The sequence below is a fragment of the Spea bombifrons genome, chromosome 7, assembly GCF_027358695.1.
Source record: "Spea bombifrons isolate aSpeBom1 chromosome 7, aSpeBom1.2.pri, whole genome shotgun sequence".
Classification (NCBI taxonomy): domain Eukaryota; kingdom Metazoa; phylum Chordata; class Amphibia; order Anura; family Pelobatidae; genus Spea; species Spea bombifrons.
This window is the reverse complement of record NC_071093.1, coordinates 38,058,850-38,082,159: the sequence shown is the minus strand read 5'-3', so window position 1 is coordinate 38,082,159 and position 23,310 is coordinate 38,058,850. Positions and strand designations below refer to the sequence as shown.

Genomic DNA, 23,310 nt, shown 5'->3' with positions numbered 1-23,310 from the left:
AACGAGGAAAAGGATCTTACCTGTGCAATAAGGGAATATTAACTTAAATTTAAAATTACTTTTCAGAAACATTTATATATTTTTAAAAACTGTAATAGCAATAGGAAAAAATATGAATTTCTACAAACCTTGGGGAGTTAATAAATTGATATAAACACATTTTGCTTTATTTCACAGGATATAAGCCAGACATAAAAGCAGTGTGAATACCAAAGTTTTCCTTCAAGTAGATTTGATGCAAAGTTTTGCCAATCCTAAGCAGTTCTTCTCGATTTTCTCCAGCCCTGAGATGTTATTTGGCGTCTCCTGACCGATGGGAATAAGAAAAATAAACCCAAGATACTGAGGTAGTGCTGCTTTCATTGCTGATGAAAATGGTTTAAAGTATTTAAAAAAAAAAAAAAGTCATAATATTCCTAATAATGCAAAGACTAGCAAGTGATTTCCAACAGCAGTCATTGAACTACATATTACCATCCACCACCAGGGCTGGCTCATGATGGGAGTTGAAATTTAGGCTGCATAAATGATTTAAAAGCATTTAAATGTAGTTTATTTACATTTAAATGATTGTTTTTCTTCCATTTTGGAAATTATATATTTCTTCAATATATTCTTTATTGACGAAAACACCCCAAGAATAAGTTCCAAGAACAAATGGGATCATGGGAAAGTTTTATTGGTTACTATCAATTGCAAGTGTACATCATATGGTCCTCTGAAATCAAAGCACTTAATAATGACTTGAATGTGATGTTGTGGTCTGGTTAAACACAGACAGCTAAACAAAATAAGAAGAGGAGGAGGATAATCATTTTGTTTTTCCATACTTCAGGACATTTCAGCCTTTAGTCTGAATTATAGCAAATAAACCAACGCACGGGATAACCCATTACATGTATATTCACAATTTGCACCCATAGTATTTGTAGTTCAATAACAACTGGAAAGGCATAGTTGCCGAACTTTGCAATAAGGACATTGGTACAACTGAACGCATGCTTCAGTAAAGCACCATAAAAAAATAATTACTGTACTGTAAGAATTAAATACAAAATATTGTTTGCTTTTCTTATGGTCCTATGGAGTATAAAGTAACCAGTGGCTTCCAATAGCAATATCAGGTTGTCATTTCTTTTAGTGTGTTCACATTTTGTTATAGATGGAATTAGTGTATAGTGTCAGCTTACGTAGAAATGTTTTTAAAAAATCCACATAAAATACATTGCATCGGTTCAACCTGTCACCAATTAGCTGGTCCTGTATAAAAACACGTGCCAATGTTCTTCCAGTCCTTCATGATCATTATTCATAAAATTATGGGGGGGGGGCAGGATTGCCCTTCACTTTCAGTTTACAATGTTAGTTATATTAATGGAATATAACAGATTTAATAAAAAAGTGGCAGCCTTGTTGCAGTCTTCACATGATTTAATGCACATATATGTTTATATAAATATTTTAATGCTATTATAGCTTCAGAGAAAAAGAAAATAATTAGTTCCCTTCTCATTCCCATATCGAATGGTTACAGCTCTTGGAAATCCAACAACGTAAACGCCACTACACACAGTAAGGAACTACCCTGATGATCACAGGATCAGGAACGTGACCCCGGCTCTCTATAAGAGCTGCTTTATCTTAAACCCTTGTGTGCCTTGCAGCTTTACTATAGGCGTGAATGGCACCAAAGGGTTCATGGATGTGGGGGGGGGGATCACACAAATCTTCACCACTAAGGGTTAAAACAACCCCCAGATTAACTATTCATGGAATGGGGGCAAGAAACTGCACCAGTCCACTGAATTTTAGACACACAGAATTTTTTCAAGATTTTATGCTGGATTTTTTTTCTCATCTTGACTTGTCACAGACTAGTGCATTAGTGGAAGTTTCCAGCCAAGAATGACTTCATATAAAAAGTAAAATTAAATTATATATTAAAAAAAAAAAAAATGCTGCAAGACATGTTAAGAGTCAAAGGTCGGCACCAATTTTTTAAACCAGAGGTCCTGCAATGCATTGCTTTGCAAATTTCAATAATATAAGAGGGTTTTAGTTAAATAAATTCTCCTGCCCCTTTTTCAAGCGCCCCGTTAATTTATAATTAGCATCAGGCAAACCTGAAATATCAAGACGAAAATGCTTTCTGGCACTTTACGAGGAAATCTTTACTTAAAAAAATAATAACTGTTAGAAATAACCAAATGGTAAGAAAGTGCCTGAATCACATTGCCAGCATTTAGAGCCCTTTTAAAGACAAGGCAGAAAAAGGTGTTATTACGAAATCAAAAGTTGGGTTCTCCATTAAATTTCCAGAAAAGGTCCAGAGTTTCCATTTAATGAAGATCACTGGGATGGGTTTACGCACAGCTAAGTCTGTTCATCTATACTCCAATCATCTGTTCCTGAAAAAGTAATACATTTGGTTTCTTCTTCCTTTTTCCTTTGCTCCATGACCCATTCCACAAAGGTGTCGAAGAGACTAGGCCAGGCCTCATCTTCGCTGTAGTTACTGAGATCTGGTCCAATCACCTGAGTAAAGTTTAGGAACATGTTCCACGTGTCCCGGGAGATTCCCTTGATTCCTGAGGGGTTCTCGATTAGGAAGTCTAACCACTGGTCCAAAATGAAGGGTTTGTTTTGAGTGAACACAAGCCTCCACAGGGCGATGGCAATTTCCCTGTGAAGCGACCGCTGCCCTTCTTCAGAGTCCAGGCCGAACTGAAAGGTGAAGCGATACAGATCCTTAAACTTATCTTCCTGCTTGGCGTCATTTAAAAGGCTGGGGAACCGGTTACAAATGCCCTCGATGCTGTCTGCATTTATAGCCTTGCAGCCTTCAAAGAATTCCTTTCTGTTACGGAAACAAAAACAATAGTAAATTATATTGATCAAAATATATTTAACACTGCATACAACAATCTTGTTAAAATACACTTTTTGGCAGAGCATTGTATCCGATAAAGAAATAATGAATAAACGGGGGCAGGGATGCAAACTAGGAATGTTTTACTGTTCCCCTTATTACACATTACTGTTCAATTATTTTTGGGTAGATACCCTCCGCTCTCAAGCAGCAGGGTAAGCAGTGAACCCCACTTTTAAACACAGGGAGGCAAAGGTGACATTTTAATTAAAAATTCCTTAAAAAAAATACAACACACCAAAGCACAAGGTTCTGTGAAAATGCTTCACAAGGCACTAAAAAATATGAAGAAATACCAGGAGAATCGATGTACGTATATTGCGTGTTCACACACACCGAACAAAAAAAACCGTATGATGTATATATTTAAGTTGTGACCTACAATGCATCCGTGCCATAAGTCTGAGGCTTTGCGGTTTCTTGTAAGGAATAACAATTTACAAAACTACTACTACTGTTTGCAAACCAAGCGAATGTGAAATGGCAGAAGGATTATTGGGGAGTAACACGTTTTGAGAGCAGTAAGATACGCCACATAGTGTCCGATGATCTGTTCATCACAAACAGACAGACTGTTTCATGCCATGCCTTAAAGGGGGAGTTATATAGTATTTCTCCAGGTATCTTATGGCAGTCAAGATATAAAAACTATGCCAGGCTTTTTACGTCTGATGTACTGCATCCCAATAGAGAAGCTTAAGCTTCATTACCATAAAATCACATTTCTATGGCATTTCCGGTCATGCACCAGAAACAGAACAATTCCACCGAATGCAAACATCGAAAGCAGGGCCTACCTACTAAGCTAAGCTATCAAAGGCATTACTAACTACATCAGTACAAGGTAATAACTAGATATTTGTTTCAAAATGTTACATCTTTCCCTTTGAAACATTACAGAAATAGGTTAACATTTTCTGGAACCACAGTCAATCCATTCAAATCTCGTGGAAGCCCAGTTCTATTCCTTGGCTTTATGTAATTATAGTGATGAAATATACATTATCCAAAATATTTCAGCTACGTTTAGTTTCTTGAATGTCAAGAGGTAAAACTGACCTAGTGAATTTGCACATTGTGGCAGCCTGGAATTTCCAAGCCAACACTAACACTCTAAATTCTGTAGGATCCACACACAGATCGTTGCAAAACCGCTCCATGCCTTCTTCTAATATAGCATCCTCCCGTTCATCCTTGTATCTCCTAAATAATTCCTCGATTCGCTGTGCCGATGACATCTCTACCCCTATGCCGGTGTCTTTTTTCTTTGTGTCACCAGTAGGTTGTTGTTGACCCGCTTCTACCGCGGCGTCTGCTTTCTTTGTTCCATTAGCCAGAATGTCCCCAGATGCCTTCCCGCAGACGGCCGCGTGCTCTTCCTTATGACCTGAGCTTCTCTTGTGTTGCTTGCCGGACTCCCTCTCGCCATTTTTACTGCCCAGTGTGGATGAAGGATTCTTACACTTGGTGACACACTGGCCCATGTTGAGCGTGCCCGGTTTTAGAGTATTCCCCCTTGTACCCGACACCGTCTCAGCCGATGTTTGATACACGTCAACATACCATCCAGAGAGGTTGACTAACCTAAAGGAGAAAATAAAAATCTTTAAATAAATCTTTAACTACAATCAACAAAATTATAGAAATGTTGCATGTAGACTAACAGATTTTTCAGGTGCCTAAAAGAAACCATTTATAGTTAGCATGTGACGTGTGTTCCCCCCATGTCCACACGAGGGCACACTGTTGCCATAAATACATTTTCTTATACCTTCAGCAACCAGGTCTCAGAGTAATTTCAATAAACTGTTGACAAGGTAGGCACAGCTTCATATACCGGGGCCTTCTACGGCTCATAATGGCCAGAGACAGTTGAGGCAACAAACACCGGCTGAAATGATGTACGCGGTTCAGCGCAGAAGACAAAACACCTGGAATAAGACAGGGGTGTCCAACCTGCGGCCCTCCAGCTGCTGCAGGACTACATCTCCCATCCTCCTCAGCCAGCCCCTTAGCTGAAAGCATTATGGGAGATGTAGTCCTGCAGCAGCTGGAGGGCCACAGGTTGGAATAAGAGATCTACTGCTGAAATGAAGCAGGATGACCAGAAAAAATGATGATATGAAAAAGTGTCCAACCTTGATATTGCTAATTTGGTCTGTTCTGTCCAGAATAGAATGAAGAATGCATATTAAAATATGCTGGAGGTGGCTGCTGGCGGGCAGTGGCAACCAAGAGATGTATCTGCCGAAAACCCATCCAAACATTAGCAGGGGTGAGAAAAGGATCATGCGTCTCTTAAAGCACTTTATGATGTTATTGAAAAATAGACACGTCACTGACATGCACTTGGTGTATAAAAGGTTAAACAGTTGTCGAATTAACTCACTAGTGGAAACAAAACAGGGACACAGACATAACTACCAATTGCTGTATTACGATTAAGACTTAGGATCAAATAAAGGCAAGTGGTACCGCGCCAGCAGCTTCAGTTCTCATTAGCCCCATTGATACAGGAATGCCTATTGAAGGGGCATTAATGGCCATTCAGTTGCCCCAGGCATCAGTATTTGTCTTGATTCACCTAAATGCACGGTGCGGCACTCAAACATACATCACATGTGTTTTATCGGCAGCTTCACACTTTCCAGATGCATTCTCTGCACATAGTTTAGGATTGAACGCCATCGGTTATTACCATTTATTGTTTATATAGGGCCACCATATTCCACAGCGCTGTACAATCAGTTCCCTGCTAAGCAGGCCTAGAAGCCAATGAGCTCTGAAGAGTTTCTATGCGTGAGACCGAATACAACGCCTCGCTCTGTCCCTTTAACAGAAGCTTAAATAGCAGCCATTTAAACAAACACGTCATTAAGAAGAAGCGGCTACATACCAATCAGCTGCGATACAAAATATCAAGGTGGCTTATAATGAGCCCCAAGTGACATTGCCTGCCCGGAGCATAGAGGAGAGACAAGCTGCTCACACCAGGTGTCTGAATAATACAATTCTATCTGACAGCGTTAGTAACCACAGCCTCCACAACTCCTACACGCATCGCGCACACAGCCAGCTGTTCACCACTCCATCTCCCACAATGCTCTGCCAGAGGCTGCTGGAACTGTAGTCCTGAAGGACCTGGAGGGGTAACGATTAGGCTGTGCCTGTCACATTACATTCACTGCATCACAAACCCTTAAAGGAGAAGTCCCACCGAAATACTGTTTCCAGCTGAGGCCTCCAAGAAACCTCTATCTGCAAACATGGAGGTAGCCATTTAGGCAGTCATGTGACTCCTGGCCTTTTGGCCAACGTCATCCTTCCCTTCATTGACTTTAGTTTTATCAGTGTCAGACTGGGTGATTCGAACTGAGGCGTTCTACTGCTTACCCCAGGCAGTTTGATAAGGAGCGGGATTAACAGGAAAGTTGTATTTCAGCTCCTTGCTTTCACTATAAATAGTGAAGAGGGGCAGCTGAAACCACAACTCTCCTGAGCTTTAGTGAATAAACCCCAGGGTGTCCTGTATTTATTCAAACCTGATATTAGTAACAAAACTTTTTGGGGCGTTCCTTGTTGAGGCGAACAAACCTCTCTTTTACTGACTTTCTGAAGCCAAACCAAGTCGTTTTTATTATTGGTCTTAATTTACCATAAAAGCCTCATCAAACCTTTAAATCAGCACAGACGGCGCGGCAGGCACAAGGAGCGCTTGTAACCTTCTACGTACCAAACGCCACCATCAATTCATAAGGATGTAGAGCGGCAGCCTCGGCGTACTCCCCAGGTGATGGCTTCTGTCAACGTTGATGGATGTCATCGTAAGAACAAGCGCAGACTGTTCGGCATAAACGCTGAATAGAAGCGCGTGCTTTACAATGACAGATGAGCTCAGTTACAAATAGAAATTCTACTTTCACTGCGACTCTTTGTGGCTTCAAACAATCCCAGGGGAGGACTAATGACCAAGAAACGCTTGTTGTGAAAAACAGGAAAGCCAAATGACGTGCACACTGCGCGGCGTAGAAGGTGCGGTGACAGCCGGCAGGGGCATGTTTTTTATGTTCCCAGGGCCCTTTCTAAAGAACATTTTAGGTATTTGTATAATAAAATGGCTCTATGTACCCCTGCTGCAGAAATCTCTGTTTTTACACTTTCAGGAGAAAAGCAGGAGAGCCGGAAGTATTATCACATACATTCTACTCACCAAAGCCTCACGACTCTTGCCCCTTTTCTTAGGACTTTATAAGTTGCTTTTGCCACGATCCAGATGCTGCAAGAAGCCAACATTGCCGCAAGGGCCTTAACTTTACCTTAGAGTCCTGATAGAGATAACTATACCCTCTCTAGTTGGTTGAGAAAGCTTCCAGCGCCAGGACACGCTCACAACCACACGGGTCTACACACGATCGGCTGTGGAGTCGGCAGGCAGAGAACACGCTGTATACGCCATGTATCGAAAGATGCTCCCAGCCACACATCTGAATTAAATGAGGAAGCTGGTGCCATAGAGGGTCCCTTTTACAATGAAATAAACATACATCTCAAACGTCTCTGCTACAAACATTAACTAACGAACAGAGGAAAAGCACTTTCACACCTCTATGATCCGTTTACCTTTCAAAAGCTTAGTGACAATTATCATTAAAGATCCATCGGTAGCAGGAATGGGGGCCCTAACTCTGGATTTACAGAAGTGTTTTATAAATTCCGTCAATACGGATTTGTAATGAGTATAACCCATACTAGCAGCCGCCGCCGCCGTCCTACCAGCCAGGTGTAAGAAATGCCGAAACCACAGCAGCCGTCCCGAAAATACACTCCGGGAATATGGAATATATCAGGTTTTTACGCACACTCATTACATGCCAAGCCAAGAACCTGCTGAAAGCCACCGCTTACACGGACTTCCATCTCCAAAGCCACGCCGCACTCCTACCGTCTCACAATCCTACGGATATTCACAGGTCGTGATCGATTACAAGCGCTCGTGGGATTTTATTGCATTCGAGTTGCAGACGTGAAACAAGTAATTACCTGGGATGACACGTCCAGCGCCCAGATCTATAAGGACTGTGTAAAAGATTCAGCCGGCCTTGGTGGCCCTTCAACAAACTATGTCATGATTGAGTATGGGAGGTATGAGCCGGGCCGTGGAGACGAAGTGTCACATCTACTAGTAAGACAGTAGGCTTTGGTAACCATAGCAACCAGCATAAACAGAGGTGCAATTAAGTTGAAAGCGAACGTAACAAAAAGTGACAGCATTGCCCAAAGGAGCGCATGCTGTGATTAGCGAGCGGCGGGAGGAGCGGGCGTAACAATCCACGCTGTGCACCGACGCAAACAATTCAGAGCAGCGGCCCCCGTTGGTGAATGCAAGCAGGACAAAAGAGCTAATCGTTTAATCGCCTTTATTGAAACATCTAAAATGCGCAGCGAGCCCGTCAGCGAGTCTGCGTTATCATATTAAGTCAAACAATGAAACCTTTTACAGCACGGAGCTCGCTCGGCAGCTGCATTCCGACAAAATCATATTAAACCGTTCGTGGAAAAGCGATCTTACGCACACGAGACGCTTCACGTGCACTCTCACAGCCTCCAAAAAGACTGAACTGAAGCTGATCGGTTTCCTATACATCCGCAAAAACCTACATTTCAAAGAAATTCGATATATTTTCCTTAAACATCCTTAAAATTCATTAAAAAAAATGAAAGCTGTAACTATTCAGATATTTATAGACAGATTACAGCTTATACGCGGGGTTTAAATGCAAGGACGAGAGGTCAGTCTAACCCGAGAGAATCAGGACTGATGTAATTAACTCTTACTTCGCTGTTAGGGGGGCAGTTATTACTATGGTGAGAAAAATACACTATGGTGAGATAAAACGTAACAGTTACAGGCTGGCAGTTATACTTAAAGAAGTCCCGGCGCATGCAGCCCAAGACTCGCAGAAATATGTTTTGATCTAGGAAGTGTCCCGATAATGTATATAATGTATCAGGGAGAAGGGGCGGGGGTATTAAGTAGTATTCGTGTTCTGTACACGCAGTCGTTTTCTTCTCGCGGGTAACATTACGTGTATTTTCTTACTGCAGCATACACCGTTCTATTGCAGGTATATCACGGACATTAACAAGCAGGAGGCCACGATCCAAAACGAAAGGGTCGGTGGAATAGATGTGGTGTAAGGAAAGTTAGTACACTGAAGGAATGTAAACATGCGCAGGATCGACATACGGCTCCTAAATCTGAGACGAGACCAGCGACTGATCAGCGCCTTTATATCAGGGGAAAGCGCAGACCAGACGGCCGACCCGCCGCTAAACACAGAGAACGGAAGAGCTTCCGACTTCACGGCTCCTAAAGATTCATTCATCAGGAAGGAGGTAACCACCGGGCGACGCGTCCCGACACGCAATCCAACCTCAATCACACACGAGTTCTACATGCGCAGCCAGTACCTGCAAACAACATACAGTGCAATATACACGCATACACAACAAAAAGACACACGGCACAAAATACACGCACACACAACACGAAGACACACGGCACAATATACACGCACACAACACGAAGACACACGGCGCAATATACACACAACAAGAAGACAGGCGGCCCAATATACACGTGCACAACATACGACATAATCTGCGTATATACCCCACATGCGACTTCTAGCCTGCGTATATACCCCACATGCCACACATCTAGCTTGCGTGTATACCCCACATGCCACACATCTAGCTTGCGTGTATACCCCACATGCCACACATCTAGCTTGCGTGTATACCCCACGTGCCAAACATCTAGCCTGCGTGTATACCCCACATCTAATCTGCGTGTATACCCCACACGCGACATCAATCACGGCACAATATACACGGACGCACAACACAAAGACACACGGCGCAATATACACGCACACACAACACAAAGACAGATGGGGCAATATACACGCGCACAACACGAAGACACATGGTGCAACATACACACAACACGAAGACAGACGGCCCATTATACTCACAACACTAAGACAGACGGCCCAATATACACGCGCACAACATACGACACAATCTGCGTGTATACCCCACATGCTACACATCTAATCTGCGTGTATACCCCACACGCGACACATCTAATCTGCGTGTATACCCTACACGCGACACATCAATCTGTGTGTATACCCTACATGCAACATCTTTAACCTGTGTGTATATCCTACATGTGACATTTAACCTGCGTGTATACCCTACATGTGACATATGAATCTGCGTGTATACCCCACAAGCCACACATTAATCTATACATATACCTTCACGGACCTGTATGATCTAGAATTTCTGGCCATCTTTACACACTAATATAAGCATATTTATAAACAAAATATTCTGATATTCTATTGTCCTCTACAGAGCCCCAGATATTACCCCCATAAATACCCCTGTGAGTCTACCCCCCAGCAACTTATCAATGGGAGTAAGAACCAATAACATGGAAACAAAGGGGTATTTACAATGCATTGACCGGGGCAGCCCACCCAATGAAAGACAAAGATTGCCGGCAGCCAACATGCGAAGACCCCCACGCTCTACATAGGGGGCCTGGGCCATGCCTGATGAGGGCCCACCAGACAATCACACACCGAGGGGTCCGTGAAGGGAGCCCCCGCACCCGCGCTCACCATATCTGCAGTGAATAAAGCCCCAGCATCACTTCCTACTCTGCCACATTCTGTCAGAGACGGAGGGGCCAGGGCTCCCAGTCAGCTGTGCGCCTGCGACGTCCGCACCTCTCCCTCCTCTCCGCCGCCCGACGTGACGTCACCTGCGCGACAAGCGCGCTCCCGATGACGCCAGGACCTTCCCGAGAAAACGTTCCGAATTATAAACACAAGAGACATAATACAAATAACCGACATGTCCCACTTAACAAGGTATATTGATGGAGCTATTGAATTCGAGATAATCGCTTCAGGAAAACGGTGCTTATATTGTAGAACCGCTAACTGGACAGCCATACTTTCTTCTCCATTCAGAGATGGCATCTTCTGCTTTAGCAGCTCCTTTATGTCATTAGGTTGTTTCTTGCTCAGCTTTGTCCTCAGTTTACTGACGTTACATACAACGTTTAAAAAAATGGCGCCCGCTGTTGGCGATAGGGAGCAAAAAAGGAATTATTCCTCTTGCGTGTGGAACTTCTGTGAGACCAGCTGACTTCTGTTCCCATGGTTGACGCCTGGTATCGATGTGACGTCACCCTCCGTACGGTCGTGCGTGCCGGATACCCTTGCCTCATGTGGTGCAATCAGCTGAAGAAGTGAGTACTGGGAAGGAGGGCAGGCGTGGGGGGTAAGGACAACGCTTTGGTCCGGGGAACGATGGTACAGGAACGTTTCCTCCATTGGCTAATGACACGTTTTATTGGGGCCGACATAGAAAAATATGTAAACTTACATAAGCTTTAAGCACCTCAGAGGTCTCTTCTTCACATGATTAAAACCTGTTGTTCCTTATGTTGGCAGCATGCGGATAGAGTCACGTTTGGTTTGATAAAAGGCGTCTTAAGCTTATTCCTTTTTTTTTTTTTTTAACCTTTTTCTGTATTTTCTCTGAATCCTAAGCCGGCCCACCTCTGACATAATAACTCTCATCACACAATCGCACTCACTGGCCGTCACTGTGTAAATGCGGGGCTGTAAAGCATAGCCGTTTCACATGCAGGTGGGCGTGGCTGTGTGCAGTCTGGCGGCTGTGATGTAATACGTAGGGGAGGAATGACAGGGCTCTGTTTCTAGGCAGCTGTAGCATTTAAATTAACTTTTAAGCTCAGTTTTTAAGAACCAGGGATCTTTACAGAGAAAACCGAAATGACAGCTTCCTTTTACTTCTCTGTAATCCTATCAGGGGGGATTTCAGGAGCCCCTGTGTGGATCCGCTCCTTTAACCAGATGCTCTGACCTACAAAAGAGGAGCAGACTTTCTTAGCGTTGCCATAAAGAATCTGCTCCGTGTAGTGATTGTAAAATATCAAGACTGTCAAAAATGGCAGCGCCCATTTATCGGCTGATCTGGAACAAAGTGACATAAAACCAGGTTCTTGCCAGCGCCGGCCGACATTACTGTATACAGCGCCGGGGTTTATGCTCAAGAAGAATGTTTGTTCTTTGTGGCGTCGCCTTCAAGGACTGTAACATCATGAGAGCGAGTTCTGTGTCGTTTGTGTGTCTTACAGCGCATGTGCATTTTATTGTTTCAGATGACGGCAGCAACACGGAAAGAAGTTCTAAACCTTTATCGCAACATTTTCAAGATAGCTAAAAAATGGCAGTCGGCTTCTGGGCTAAAGGAAGATACTACGAAGGAAAAACAATACATTATTGGTGAAGCCAGAACGCTGTTCAATAAAAATAAAAATGTGCGTATATTGGTTGTACGGAGAAGAAGTGTTTAAAGCGGTTATTTTTGGGGTCTGCTCAGATTTTTTTCTCTTTTCTTTTCTTGAGCATTAAGCAGTTGTGCCCATTTTTTTAATGTGCGTAGACACGTCACAGAGGAGCGCTGAGGTAGATGCCACGGGTGCAGCGCACCCAGGCGCTGGGTAACAGAGGCGTGCTGCGGGGCGCATACTGCGCAAGCTGCAATGAAGACGGCTCTGTGAGAGCTAAAAGGGAGTGGAAGGGAAAGCTGGTCATCTGCAGTGATGGGAGAGGGAGTGTGTGCTGTATGGCTGAAGAGTCTGCATGTGTTAGTGTCTGGTGTTCGCATGTGTGTGTTAGTGTATGATGTTAGCATGTGTATGGTGTTAGCATGTGTATGGTGTTAGCATGTGTATGCATGTGTTACTGTATGTGTGTATGGTGTTAGTCTGAGTGAGTGTTAGTATTTGGTGTCAGCGATGTTTGTGGCTGTTGGCTTATGGAGAGTGTCAGAGTCTAGGGTTAGTGGTGGCAATGAGTTAGTCTGCATGTATGTGTAACTGTATGGTGTTTAAGTGATTGCGTGTGTTTTTGTAATGATAATTGCTACGGAGAAATACTGCACAGCAGGGATCTGGATTTCAAAATATTAGCAGGTCTTCTTGGATTCTGTATAGACTACTGCAGTAGTTCTGTGTTTTTTTTGAGAACATAACTATAATAGCAATCCATTTTTGACACTTATATGCATAATAATAATATGTTATATGTCAATATTTGTAATTATGCACATCGAACTATACAAATAATATTAATATACCATTTCTGCTCACGCAAAACACCATTTTCCCTTGTGGTAATTCCCCACATTGTGATAATCAGCTGTATAATACCAATGCTTTATCTAGAAGACCGAAACCTAAGCGGATGAAAATCTATTTTGTTGTAAATCACTCGAATAACAGAGTGCGCTGAACAAATATAGTGAATTTAATATGTGTGACATTTACACAGTGTCTTGCGTGGGTGAACAAACCATAGTTATTAGCCGAGCAGCTTAAATAGAAATTATTGCCTAAAACCAATCTGTTCGCGTGAGATCAGGCAGGATTTGTTGTCTTGAGGAACCCGTTCCAGATGTGAATAAAGTTCCTTATGCTATAGTCCATAAAATACGATTTTCATGGTGTGATTTCATTCGCTTGTTTAAAGGGCATAAGCTGAGTTGAGATGCTTTGGTTTCTTACTGGGCCATAGGGTGGCGCCAAACACTCGCTATTTATCAACCATGTTTCCCAGATCGATGTCCTGTTGATCTCCACCTTAGCTGTCGCCGTTTACTTGATGAACAGAACCTGAGTGTACAGACAGCGGTGTTATATTGAGGTTATACGGTCCCTCAGTTAATGCACCGGTGTTCGTCCAGCCCCCTGATTCCGGGGAGATAATCCTCCGCCTAAAAAAATTAATGAGCCTTTACAACTTGTCCAGTTAAAGGTTCTATAGATTTTAATGCTTTCTAGAGCATGGCATTCATGGGTTAATTCTTGATCTGGCAGTCATATCTCCCTGCACACCCGCACACACACATAGATACGACAAGACCAAGGACTGATTTAGGTCTGAGCCTCTTCATCAGGAAAAACGGGCAGACCAGACGGGCCGAATCGGTCTTATCTGCCTTCAAATTCTATGTTTCAGAGTGAATCTGGAACGGAACAACTAGATCTGCATAAAATACGTGCACCATCCCCAGCTAGTTACACCATTTTCAAAACCATTTTTTGGATTTCCTTATATTTATAACATCTTGGTTGCGATTTCAAGCTTTTGATTCTTGTACCTCTGGTGCTGTATATTAAACATGTTTATTACATTTTCTGTAGCCCTTTCTATCCTGGTCTAAACCACCAAAACATTTGATCCTAGGCAGAGGCCGGGTCCCGAGGGTTTACTCCTGTTGCACAGAAGGCTGCTTTTGGGAGATGAAGTCCGTATCGGAGACTAACAGCTATTTTGCTTTTTGGATACACAATGCTCTACAGCATGCATGATTTATTCCAGAATCCCATTGTTAAATAGAATCTTTTCACTGCACCCTAGCAATATGTATTCATAAAACATTAAAAAAGTATTTTAGCTCTAGAAATTGAATGAGAATGCAAAAAGTTTTAGCTCTTCATTTTCCAGCAACTTCAGCATCTTAATAGCTTCTGATCCCCTTGCTAGTAGTGTTTTTGTGGTTCTTTTCATTTCCTTTAATCACTCTCTGTTCCGTTGGCAGGTAACCAATGTAGAAACTATTAATCAGTGCATTGAGGAATGCAGAGCCCGAGTGGAAATTGGATTACATTACAGAATTCCGTACCCCAGACCTGTAAGTGCCATGAATACAAATAATACATCTATAGTTTCTTCTGAAGACCGGCATTTCATTAAATTAAACCATTTTATAGCCAACAGGGCTCATGATCATTCCTAGCCTTAAGAGTTTAAGAGCAGTGTCCTCTTCTCCTTCTGTGCCAATATGTCTCAATGTGCGTTTATCTTCTTGTCGGTTTAATGTCATTAAATATCTTCACTGCCCCCTGTTGTGATACAGCACTACTGAATCTGCTGGCGCTAAATAGATAAATATAATGTAACGTTAGTTTCATTGATGCTCCTTGCTTTCTGAAGCCGATGAGTTGCATTGGAGCATGCGTCAGCCAATCAGCTGAGAGAGTGAGCACCAATGAGCTGTCCTTTCTCACTGCGGTTCTGATCTCTCCTATTTTCAAGCTCCATTTCTTTCATAGCCTCTTTTACCCTTTGCTATTGAAATGTATCTGTTGCAAAGTTGGAAGTGAACTTGTAGCAATTATTATTTTCTTTTATTGTGTTTTCAGACCCACCTTCCTCCTATGGGACTTGCAATACCACACAGTAAGGTTCTGCGAACCCAAGAAAAATTAAGGAAACAAGCCAAACCAGTCTACTTAAAATCATACGATGAAGTGTCCTAGTGTGATCATATGATGAAGTGTCACGAGATCTGCTTCATCACTGCCTGGTGACTACATGTTGTGTTTCATTGTCTTGGCCGGCTAGCTTCTGGGTGCTGGGATGATCCTATTGGGGATAAGTCTAGCTTAATTTGTCAAGCATTCGTTGAAAATTTAAGCTAACCACATAATATTTAGCACAAGCCATTTTCTTTTATATGTTTCCACCATGGGCTGTTTATGGGGTGGAAAAATGTTGCATGTCTAAGAAAAGAATTGGTGGCTTAGGCATTCCCACAGCTTTGGAGTACATCGTACAACTTGCTTCTCCAATCGATGTCACAGCCCTACAGCACAGTGGGGATCTGTTAAGATGGCCCCCGGTACTTGCAGGCAAACAGCCCGCTCCGTGTTCACAGCATGCAGTCACGTGCTAGAGGTAGGTTGGATGGACGGGATAAATGCCCCGTGTGCTGGAAATCCGCTATAACTGGAGCCATGGAGTTACTGTTTTGGATGATATGTACACTTCTTTATACGTTAGCTAAGCCCCAAACCTCTCACACAAACTGCATGTCGGAGAAGGACTTGGGGAAAGAGTTCGGTGATAAGATGACACGTTTGTGATGCGACTCTATGTATTCATCTCTGGATGATTGTGTACGGCATCAATGTTATAAATAAAAAGTTATTTTTGGGAATAAACCATCGCCGTCCGAATTCTTTTCACAACCTACAGACTTCCTTCACGTCTCCCGAGTAACACTTTCAAAAAAACCCACTGGATGCACTTTAATAAACTGATGAATTCTTAGAATAAAAGACCAGAATCTGTCAGCTAAATAGCTTTTCAGCATTATTTCTGATATCAGACTTTCCTTATGTAAACCAAATCTGTTGTCATTTTAGGCCAAAAAATAGGGTTCCCCACAAGGAAAAGCAACAACAGGAATGCATTTAATAAAAAAAAATCTAATTCACGGTACATTTCCTAAAGTTGTGATTAGAGGCCAAACGTTATGCTAGCGATTCCTTAGACTGAGGAAAAAGTTTCACGGACATTTTAAAAAGAGATAAGAATGAAAGTAGAGTTCTGTGCATTCACGTCATAAACAGAGCTCTCGGAATTCCCCTTCGCGGTAACTCTTAAAACAGGGATGTCCAACTTGCAGCCCTCCGGCTGCTGCAGGACTACATCTCCCATAATGCTCTTTCAGCTAAGGGGCTGGCTGAGGAGGATGGGAGATGTAGTCCTGCAGCAGCTGGAGGGCCACAGGTTAGCCATCAGTAGAGTATTTAGTGAAGGTGACAGCCCAGACCCGACCAAAGACCGCCAGTCCCTCGTAAAGCACCTCTGTGTTAGCCGCATGTGTGGAGTGGCGAGGTGGCGATGTTATTTCCTTTTTTGCTGTCCTTAAGTATTCAGACATTTAACTTTTGCTTCATACAAAATACTACTCATTTTTTTGAGTTTCCGGAACATATTATTTATTAACAAATTGTGCATAGAAGGGAGAGAAATGAAGGCACGCAGTGGATTGATGTTACTTGCGTTGTTCCTAAAAATATTACATATATTAATATAACATTTGTATTTTAAATGAACAGTTTATTAGTTAAATGCTGCCGTATGCTAAAGCTGGGGAATCAAAGTGTTAAATGCGGACTAATCGTCGAGCTGGCACAATGCTGCGACTCCTCGGTTTATCCAGTGTTTTTGTGGCTTGTCTGAAGGGAGCTCTATGGACAGGACGTAGTTAGTCGAGTGCCCGGTTGTTGACAACGTGCCGCGTCTTGCGCTGGTTTTATAAACAGGACATAGGTATGAGTTCTCATGCAGAAATTTAGAGCTTTCACCCGGTTTCAGCCAAATTATAGGCAATGCATCGTACAGAATTTTAGGAAGAGATTCCCCAATCTGCATTGCCTGTCTGTCCCACCGAGCGCCTTCCAAGAAGAGACCTTTAATATAAGCACCATCTTCTGGAGCCTCATCAATTTTGTTTTCATGCGTCGTCACCTGCAATCAGAAGTTATGTCAGGTTTGGAGCCGGAGGCTAATTGCAGTTGAAAATCAATGTTACATCAATTGAAGATTTGTTTTGGATACAGTTCATTAAATGCTCTGAAGATATCAACTGTAGTATGTTAAGTAACAGAAAAGGCGAATTAGTAGAGATGTGATGATAAAAACAGTGTAATAACTCCTTGCCACGCATGCATTTGGATTAGAAGTCAGATAACATGCATGTAATTGAGTGTTGAACTGTTGTTGATTTCAGTGGGGTCGCTGCTCGTGTGAGGACATTAGACCAAAGCATAAAAGTTCCATGGAACACTTTTGGAGTCCATGGAAAATACAATTCAATATGCGTTAAAGTAGGACTGGAGTGTTCGTTAACTAGCCAGCTATCTCAACCACCAGATGATGGATGATAATTTCAATTGTTTTTATCCATAATGCTTGTGTGTAGACTGGAAGAGCTGTAGCCAGAGACCACCCATGTGTTAAGGTACCTTATCCACGAGTAAATCACACACAAGGTGAGAAGAACCAACGATGGATTTGGTGACCACTGAAAAGAGTCATAATCCTTACCTCAAACTGGAACCCGATGCAATCAATGGGAATGGTGTACTTTCTGGCATAATTCTGTGACACGCCAGTTAAGAATGACTGCGTAAAATAAAACCCGGAAATCCAAAATACTTTGGGCGGCCCATTGTTTATCCAGTCCTGCAAGGTTGAAAAAAAAAATATTTTATTAGCTTATTTTATAAAATACATTTTGTCATCACCAGCGCTTTTGAAAACAAGGTCATGGGCTTTTATAGCTTAAAAGTTTTATAGTTTTAAAGCTTTGACATTTCACATTTTAAAATACTTCTTCCGTAGTCTAGCATTGTGTGAACAAAGAACAAAATGAAAAGGGGAATACAAAATGAATACAGCATATTCCAAGACTATAAGCCAATGGTGGAGAAGTATAGGAACTTTTATTGTTCTGAAACTCCCATAATCCACTGAGAATCATAAACACATTTATCGAGCCTCGGGATATTTAACTATTCTTGTTATAAGATTTAAATCACATGGAACGCTCCGTATCATGTATCAGGTTCTCAGCACGCACTGTAGGTCTATGCACACAAGCAACTGCAGTTCCATCTCTATAGGCGGTGGGAAGGAGTGCAGATGAGAATGGCCCTGAAGTCCTGGGGTTTTGCCCTCAAGATAACCCACCCCAGAATATTAAATGCAGCTGGTGGGAGTTAGTGGCTTTTAGGAGTTAGTATTGGTAGGTAGCCCCAAACCATTTAGGGTACAGTTGCTTCTAATTACACCGCTGATGAGGTCCAAGCGTATTTATTGTGGGTGTCCAAGTGGCTTCTTTAACCAAGGAATGGTTGAATAGTTCAGGGCTCCATAAAATCACTGTTGCCATTTGGTTACCCTCATTTACTGCATGGTACTCGGCCTCTCAGTGAACATGTTACTTACATGTGCTTTCACATATGTGTTCCAAACATATTTCCTAATGGGATAGCTCTGAGTTTTATCTAAGTACACGGTTTCCAGGAAGCAGTCATGCCATTTTACATAGCTCCATGGCCCCACAAGGAGGCAGCGCGTGCGTATGATTTTATACCAGACCTGATGCTGTATTACAGGGAGAATACGATCTCAGAATACACCGGGACGTGGGATCATTCTACTTTCAATACAGAGGCTCTTGGACCCTTTGTGTACTTTGCCTGTTTCATTTTTCACGACACACACTGACACCGATACTGCATTTGAATCCATATTCACTTTTAATAAATTATGGCATTTGTCATACTTCAGATGTCCAAACGGGACACCTTCATTGGGTGATGTGGCCATATGCAGGTAGGGGCAGGACTTTAGGTGGAGCTAAGGGCCAAAAGCTGTGATATGACATCATACCCCAGCACACAGCTTCACAGTTGCGAGGAGGCTATGTGGGAACGTGATGGATGCTGGTGCTGCAACAACAAGGATTTCGATCAATACCAAGGCTCTCTGGATGGGGCAGGAGAAATCAGAAGCTCTCCCTTCTGCTCCATGTTCCCTACTGCCATTAAAAGACAGACAGTGGGGCTGATTCATGGGATAGTCCCACAGAAAACAGGGACACTTGGAAGGTATGATGCTTCTTTCTCTGGGGCCCTTACTAGCACTAGTACATAATAAGATACATCCAGGGTCCGGATACACCTTGCCTAGATCACTAGCAAGTGTAATCAGTTTTCCAGCCAAAAAGTGTGACTGACAATTAACCTGGAAGCATAAGGTACCAAACGCTGTAAATAACTCACAATACACGCGACACGGGAACGTACCTCAAAGAACTGCAGTCGGGTGAGCAGGTCCGACACATAGCTGCCCAGAGGTTTCAGGGATGGGTATGACTTAGATGCCCACATTGCAGGCACCTTCCCTACCAGCATGCTGTTAAAGACATCTTCAAGCTCGGAGGACATCAATACTTGGCCCTTGATCGCCTTCCCTAAGTTTATCAGGCTGCTCCGCACAACTTCTGTAAGCCTGCAGCCAAGAAACAGAAGGGTGGTTGGCAGCGTCCATGAGAAAGACACAGAAGCGAGCCTGGCTGTTATCTGTGATAAAGCCACAATACGAAAACGCCACAATAAAACCATCCTTTCATCTACAAACACGTGACTGTGTGCGGAAAAGCAGCTTTCAATATATAGTGCTGGAGAAATCACTAGTAAATGCATACATAGGAAGGCTGATGAACTGGTTTAGGACGTGTATGTGCAGGCCCATAGTGCCCATAGTGCATCCCCTACCGTCACTGAATGAGTGCGTCCTATGGGGCCAACTCACTGGCGTCCTCTACCATATAACACTTCAAATGGCCACAGTGGGACATGGTTGTATAAAAGAGTGTGGTTACAGGTGTGGCCTGGGGCGATGCTCTACAGAGACTTTTTATGTAACTTTGTCACCTACTGGTAGGTTTTTATGGAAATTAGTAAAGTATTCAGAAAAAAACATTATTGAAATTATTGTAGTAAATTTTTGGTTGTTTCTATACACATTATTGTGATACAGTCATATCTGGCAAACATACTGAGCTCCTAGAAAAGAGGGACATCATGGGAGGAAAGAAGGACGCACGGAAATGTAGAATGACAGCCGCATGGTGTTCATTCATAAAACCCGCTGCTTTATAAAACATACAGGAAGGGTTACTAGAAATCTACACTTCGTAGAATAAGCTTTACTTTTTACGCAGAACAAATGATAGAATTCCCATAAATGAATCAAAGATTTCACTGAAATGCGGAGTACACATGCCCCCGCGATCTATCCCCTTGTTAATGCAATATTAGATATAAATTATACCGGTTCCGGAGAAGCTTTCTATTAGTCATACCTGTTAAACCGAATTAATTCCTGCCTGAGCACGGTATTCATCGATTCTTCATAGACCACCGGATATTTCTCCATTACCGCCTCCAAGTGAAAATCATTTGGTAGTTTGTTCAGGATATCTCTGGCCAAATCCTCCACAATTTCCTACGTTAGCACAGATTAGAATAATCATGAATAATCTCCGGGCTATCGCTTAAGAATGCAGTTTGCGTTTTACATTTAAAAGTAATCGGCCAAGCAAAACGTGACAATTCTCGTCATTTTCTTTCCAGCTGCAGCTAATCTCCGAATGGCTGCTACGTTCCTGGAAGTTTATTCCAGTGAAGCCGTCAGGAAAAACCGATAAGCTTTTACTTTGTACAGCAGAAAATTGGATCGAAGCACCGGGGAAGCCAATATGCCAAAAAAATGTATAGATGGAACATTTCTTAGTTCATGGGCTTTTTCCTATCTGTATGCCACAGGGACACAGACTCCACTACTACGGCCACCAAGCAATCCTCACATCAGGTAACGGAGCTGAGTGCTTTATGGCTGCTGTCACATTCACACATAAGCTATAAATATTCCAGTGTTCTGTGCTGCTGGGCGCATGCGCAGAGATAGGGGCATCAAACTTCTGCTCCATATATAACTGTATCTATATGTTTCTCCCTATAGACCTAATAACTTCCCAGGGTTTGACCTGGAGTCTCCCGGGGAAGTCATGCTTCTCTGGGTCTCCAGGTCCCCTCTTCGCAGGGGAGAGGCATTTGGCGATTTTCACTCCACCAGTAGCTACAGCTTCCCCGTACAAAGCCTCCTCTCCGGGAGACGCAGAGTTCCGGGCAGCCTACCCCGGGACGTTCCCGTGTATGCCTACAGAGTGCCCACCAACCCCAGCCACCAGAACACAGCACAAAACATAACAATGGGGTGTTTTCTTCACCTGGGATGATTTGCCGCTTCCAGAACTTTGTCGCGGTAAAGTTAGAAGAACTCCGCTGAATAGCTGGTTGGTCTCCTGGTTATCTTTGGTGATGTCAGCGTTCTCGTGGAGTCCGAACACATTCGGGATGGTTATAAGTGGCAAGTTTCTTATATAATCCACAAAAGACTACGATAAAGAAATATGATTATTCAAAGATCAAGATTCCAACCCACAATATAAACACTTGAATATGTGTATATATATATATTATACATTATATATATATATGTTATATATATATATATATATTTATGTATATATGTTATTATTAACCCTTGCATAATCTACAGGTGTATATTTTGTTAAGCAGTATTTCCATTTTTATTTATATCTTATCTCTTTTTATCGCTGTCTCCAATATCCCTGCACTTCTATGGTGATTCCTTACAGTATATATTACTATAATGATGTCACGTATAAAAATAATGTTATTACTGTAGCAATCAATCTATTTGCTCTCCATGGTGATGAGACCATTTACAGACTGCATATGCTAAAGGTTTAGTGAATAAACTCCATTAGGTAACAAATATTTTCATCTGAGATTCCTTAATATCATTTTTTTTTATCAGTAAGTATGTGACTCAATCGCGTTTCATTATTAATATTATTATGTAAATAAGTGAAATGCCAGTATGGCAATAATAACCGAATTACTGATACTTCTCGATTTCACGGAATTGCAGAATATGAAATTCTCATACATCCTCACACGGTAATCTCTCTAAATCTCACCAGATTGCAGGGTGAGTTTGAGACAGGTTTGGATTTTAATTTCTATTTTCATATATATTCATACTTTTCCATTTGTTATAATAAGAAGCAGATTTTTTGTCGAGGCTTTATCTCTTGGCATTTGGCATTTTACTTTGAATCTTTGCTAAATTCACAATCATTATCATTAGTAATTGACTTTTGTGCTCATCATTAAAACAAAAGTCATTCTCATTCCCTGGAGCGTCTAATTCTCCTCTTCCCCACCTCATATCCACCATTCTACAACCGGAGCCTCCATCTCCTCACTTCCTCACTCTGTGTGTTGGGTCGGTGGCATCCCGGCATTATACCTGTTTAAGTCACGTCATTATACCGGGTATCTGGCATTTCAAGCACTGAATATCACCCTCTTTCTTTTCATCTTCATGCCCCCTTTAGTAAACGCCATATTGTTCCACGTCGATCTAACAATCGGCCAACCTGCGGCTCTCGATTTTCTCAGCACTTCGCTTTGTTTCTTCCTTACAGTTTTATTTCCAACCCCAGCGCTTCTTCTACATAATCACAAGGCCTTGATCCGCCACTACGCTTTCCGCGACACGGACTCATATTTCACAAACAGAACTTCACTAGCGTTTTGTCACAAGTATTAACTCCTAATGTGTTCCCACCAACCTTTCTTTTGTAGACACACCAACGTTGCCCTGCGGGAATTGACAAGCTGAGAAGGGCATCCAATCACAATGACGCAAGTGCAGTATGATTGGACCTAACCTTTAAACCCCACCCACAGTACCCTGTTCCCATGGCGACATGCTATATATTTATATATATATATATATATATATATATATATA

At 42.3% G+C, this 23,310-nt stretch overlaps 3 protein-coding genes across 4 annotated transcripts in view; 1 reads left to right on the top strand and 2 right to left on the bottom strand.

The window, feature by feature from the left end:
• Nucleotides 1–814: 814 nt before the first annotated feature.
• Nucleotides 815–10,743, bottom strand: DCUN1D3 (defective in cullin neddylation 1 domain containing 3). The gene is made up of 3 exons (XM_053471488.1): nucleotides 10,624–10,743; nucleotides 3,989–4,513; nucleotides 815–2,857 (listed from the first exon to the last, which is right to left on the bottom strand). The coding sequence occupies exons 1-3, from the start codon at nucleotides 10,650–10,652 to the stop codon at nucleotides 2,374–2,376; spliced, it is 1,038 nt and encodes a 345-aa protein (XP_053327463.1). The 5' UTR covers nucleotides 10,653–10,743; the 3' UTR covers nucleotides 815–2,373.
• Nucleotides 10,744–10,928: 185 nt separating this feature from the next.
• LYRM1 (LYR motif containing 1) lies at nucleotides 10,929–15,362 on the top strand. 2 transcript variants are annotated; one of them, XM_053471490.1, is made up of 4 exons: nucleotides 10,929–11,258; nucleotides 12,198–12,356; nucleotides 14,642–14,734; nucleotides 15,246–15,362. In XM_053471490.1, the coding sequence occupies exons 2-4, from the start codon at nucleotides 12,198–12,200 to the stop codon at nucleotides 15,360–15,362; spliced, it is 369 nt and encodes a 122-aa protein (XP_053327465.1). In that variant the 5' UTR covers nucleotides 10,929–11,258. The 2 variants fall into 2 exon arrangements, with proteins under 2 accessions (XP_053327465.1, XP_053327464.1); XM_053471489.1 differs by lacking the exon at nucleotides 10,929–11,258 and adding an exon at nucleotides 11,283–11,485.
• Nucleotides 15,363–16,812: 1,450 nt separating this feature from the next.
• Nucleotides 16,813–23,310, bottom strand: part of DNAH3 (dynein axonemal heavy chain 3) — a 104,838-nt gene continuing 98,340 nt past the window's right edge. Inside the window, exons 58-62 of the mRNA XM_053471658.1 lie at nucleotides 21,695–21,862; nucleotides 20,768–20,910; nucleotides 19,707–19,911; nucleotides 17,941–18,078; nucleotides 16,813–17,361 (exon numbers count right to left, since the gene is read on the bottom strand). Of these exons, the coding sequence (XP_053327633.1) occupies nucleotides 17,008–17,361; nucleotides 17,941–18,078; nucleotides 19,707–19,911; nucleotides 20,768–20,910; nucleotides 21,695–21,862 (1,008 nt within the window). The 3' untranslated portion in view covers nucleotides 16,813–17,007. The remainder of the gene's footprint in view (nucleotides 17,362–17,940; nucleotides 18,079–19,706; nucleotides 19,912–20,767; nucleotides 20,911–21,694; nucleotides 21,863–23,310) is intronic.

Coding starts and splice junctions, on each gene's coding strand:
- DCUN1D3 (XM_053471488.1), bottom strand. CDS start 10,652: ATGCTGGGGCTTTATTCACTGCAGATATG. Junction 4,514..10,623: donor CTTTATTCACTGCAGATATG/GTGAGCGCGGGT, acceptor TTTCTCCTTTAG/GTTAGTCAACCTCTCTGGAT. Junction 2,858..3,988: donor ACAATGTGCAAATTCACTAG/GTCAGTTTTACC, acceptor TTTCCGTAACAG/AAAGGAATTCTTTGAAGGCT.
- LYRM1 (XM_053471489.1), top strand. CDS start 11,465: ATGCGGATAGAGTCACGTTTG. Junction 11,486..12,197: donor TGCGGATAGAGTCACGTTTG/GTTTGATAAAAG, acceptor TTATTGTTTCAG/ATGACGGCAGCAACACGGAA. Junction 12,357..14,641: donor TGTTCAATAAAAATAAAAAT/GTGCGTATATTG, acceptor TTCCGTTGGCAG/GTAACCAATGTAGAAACTAT.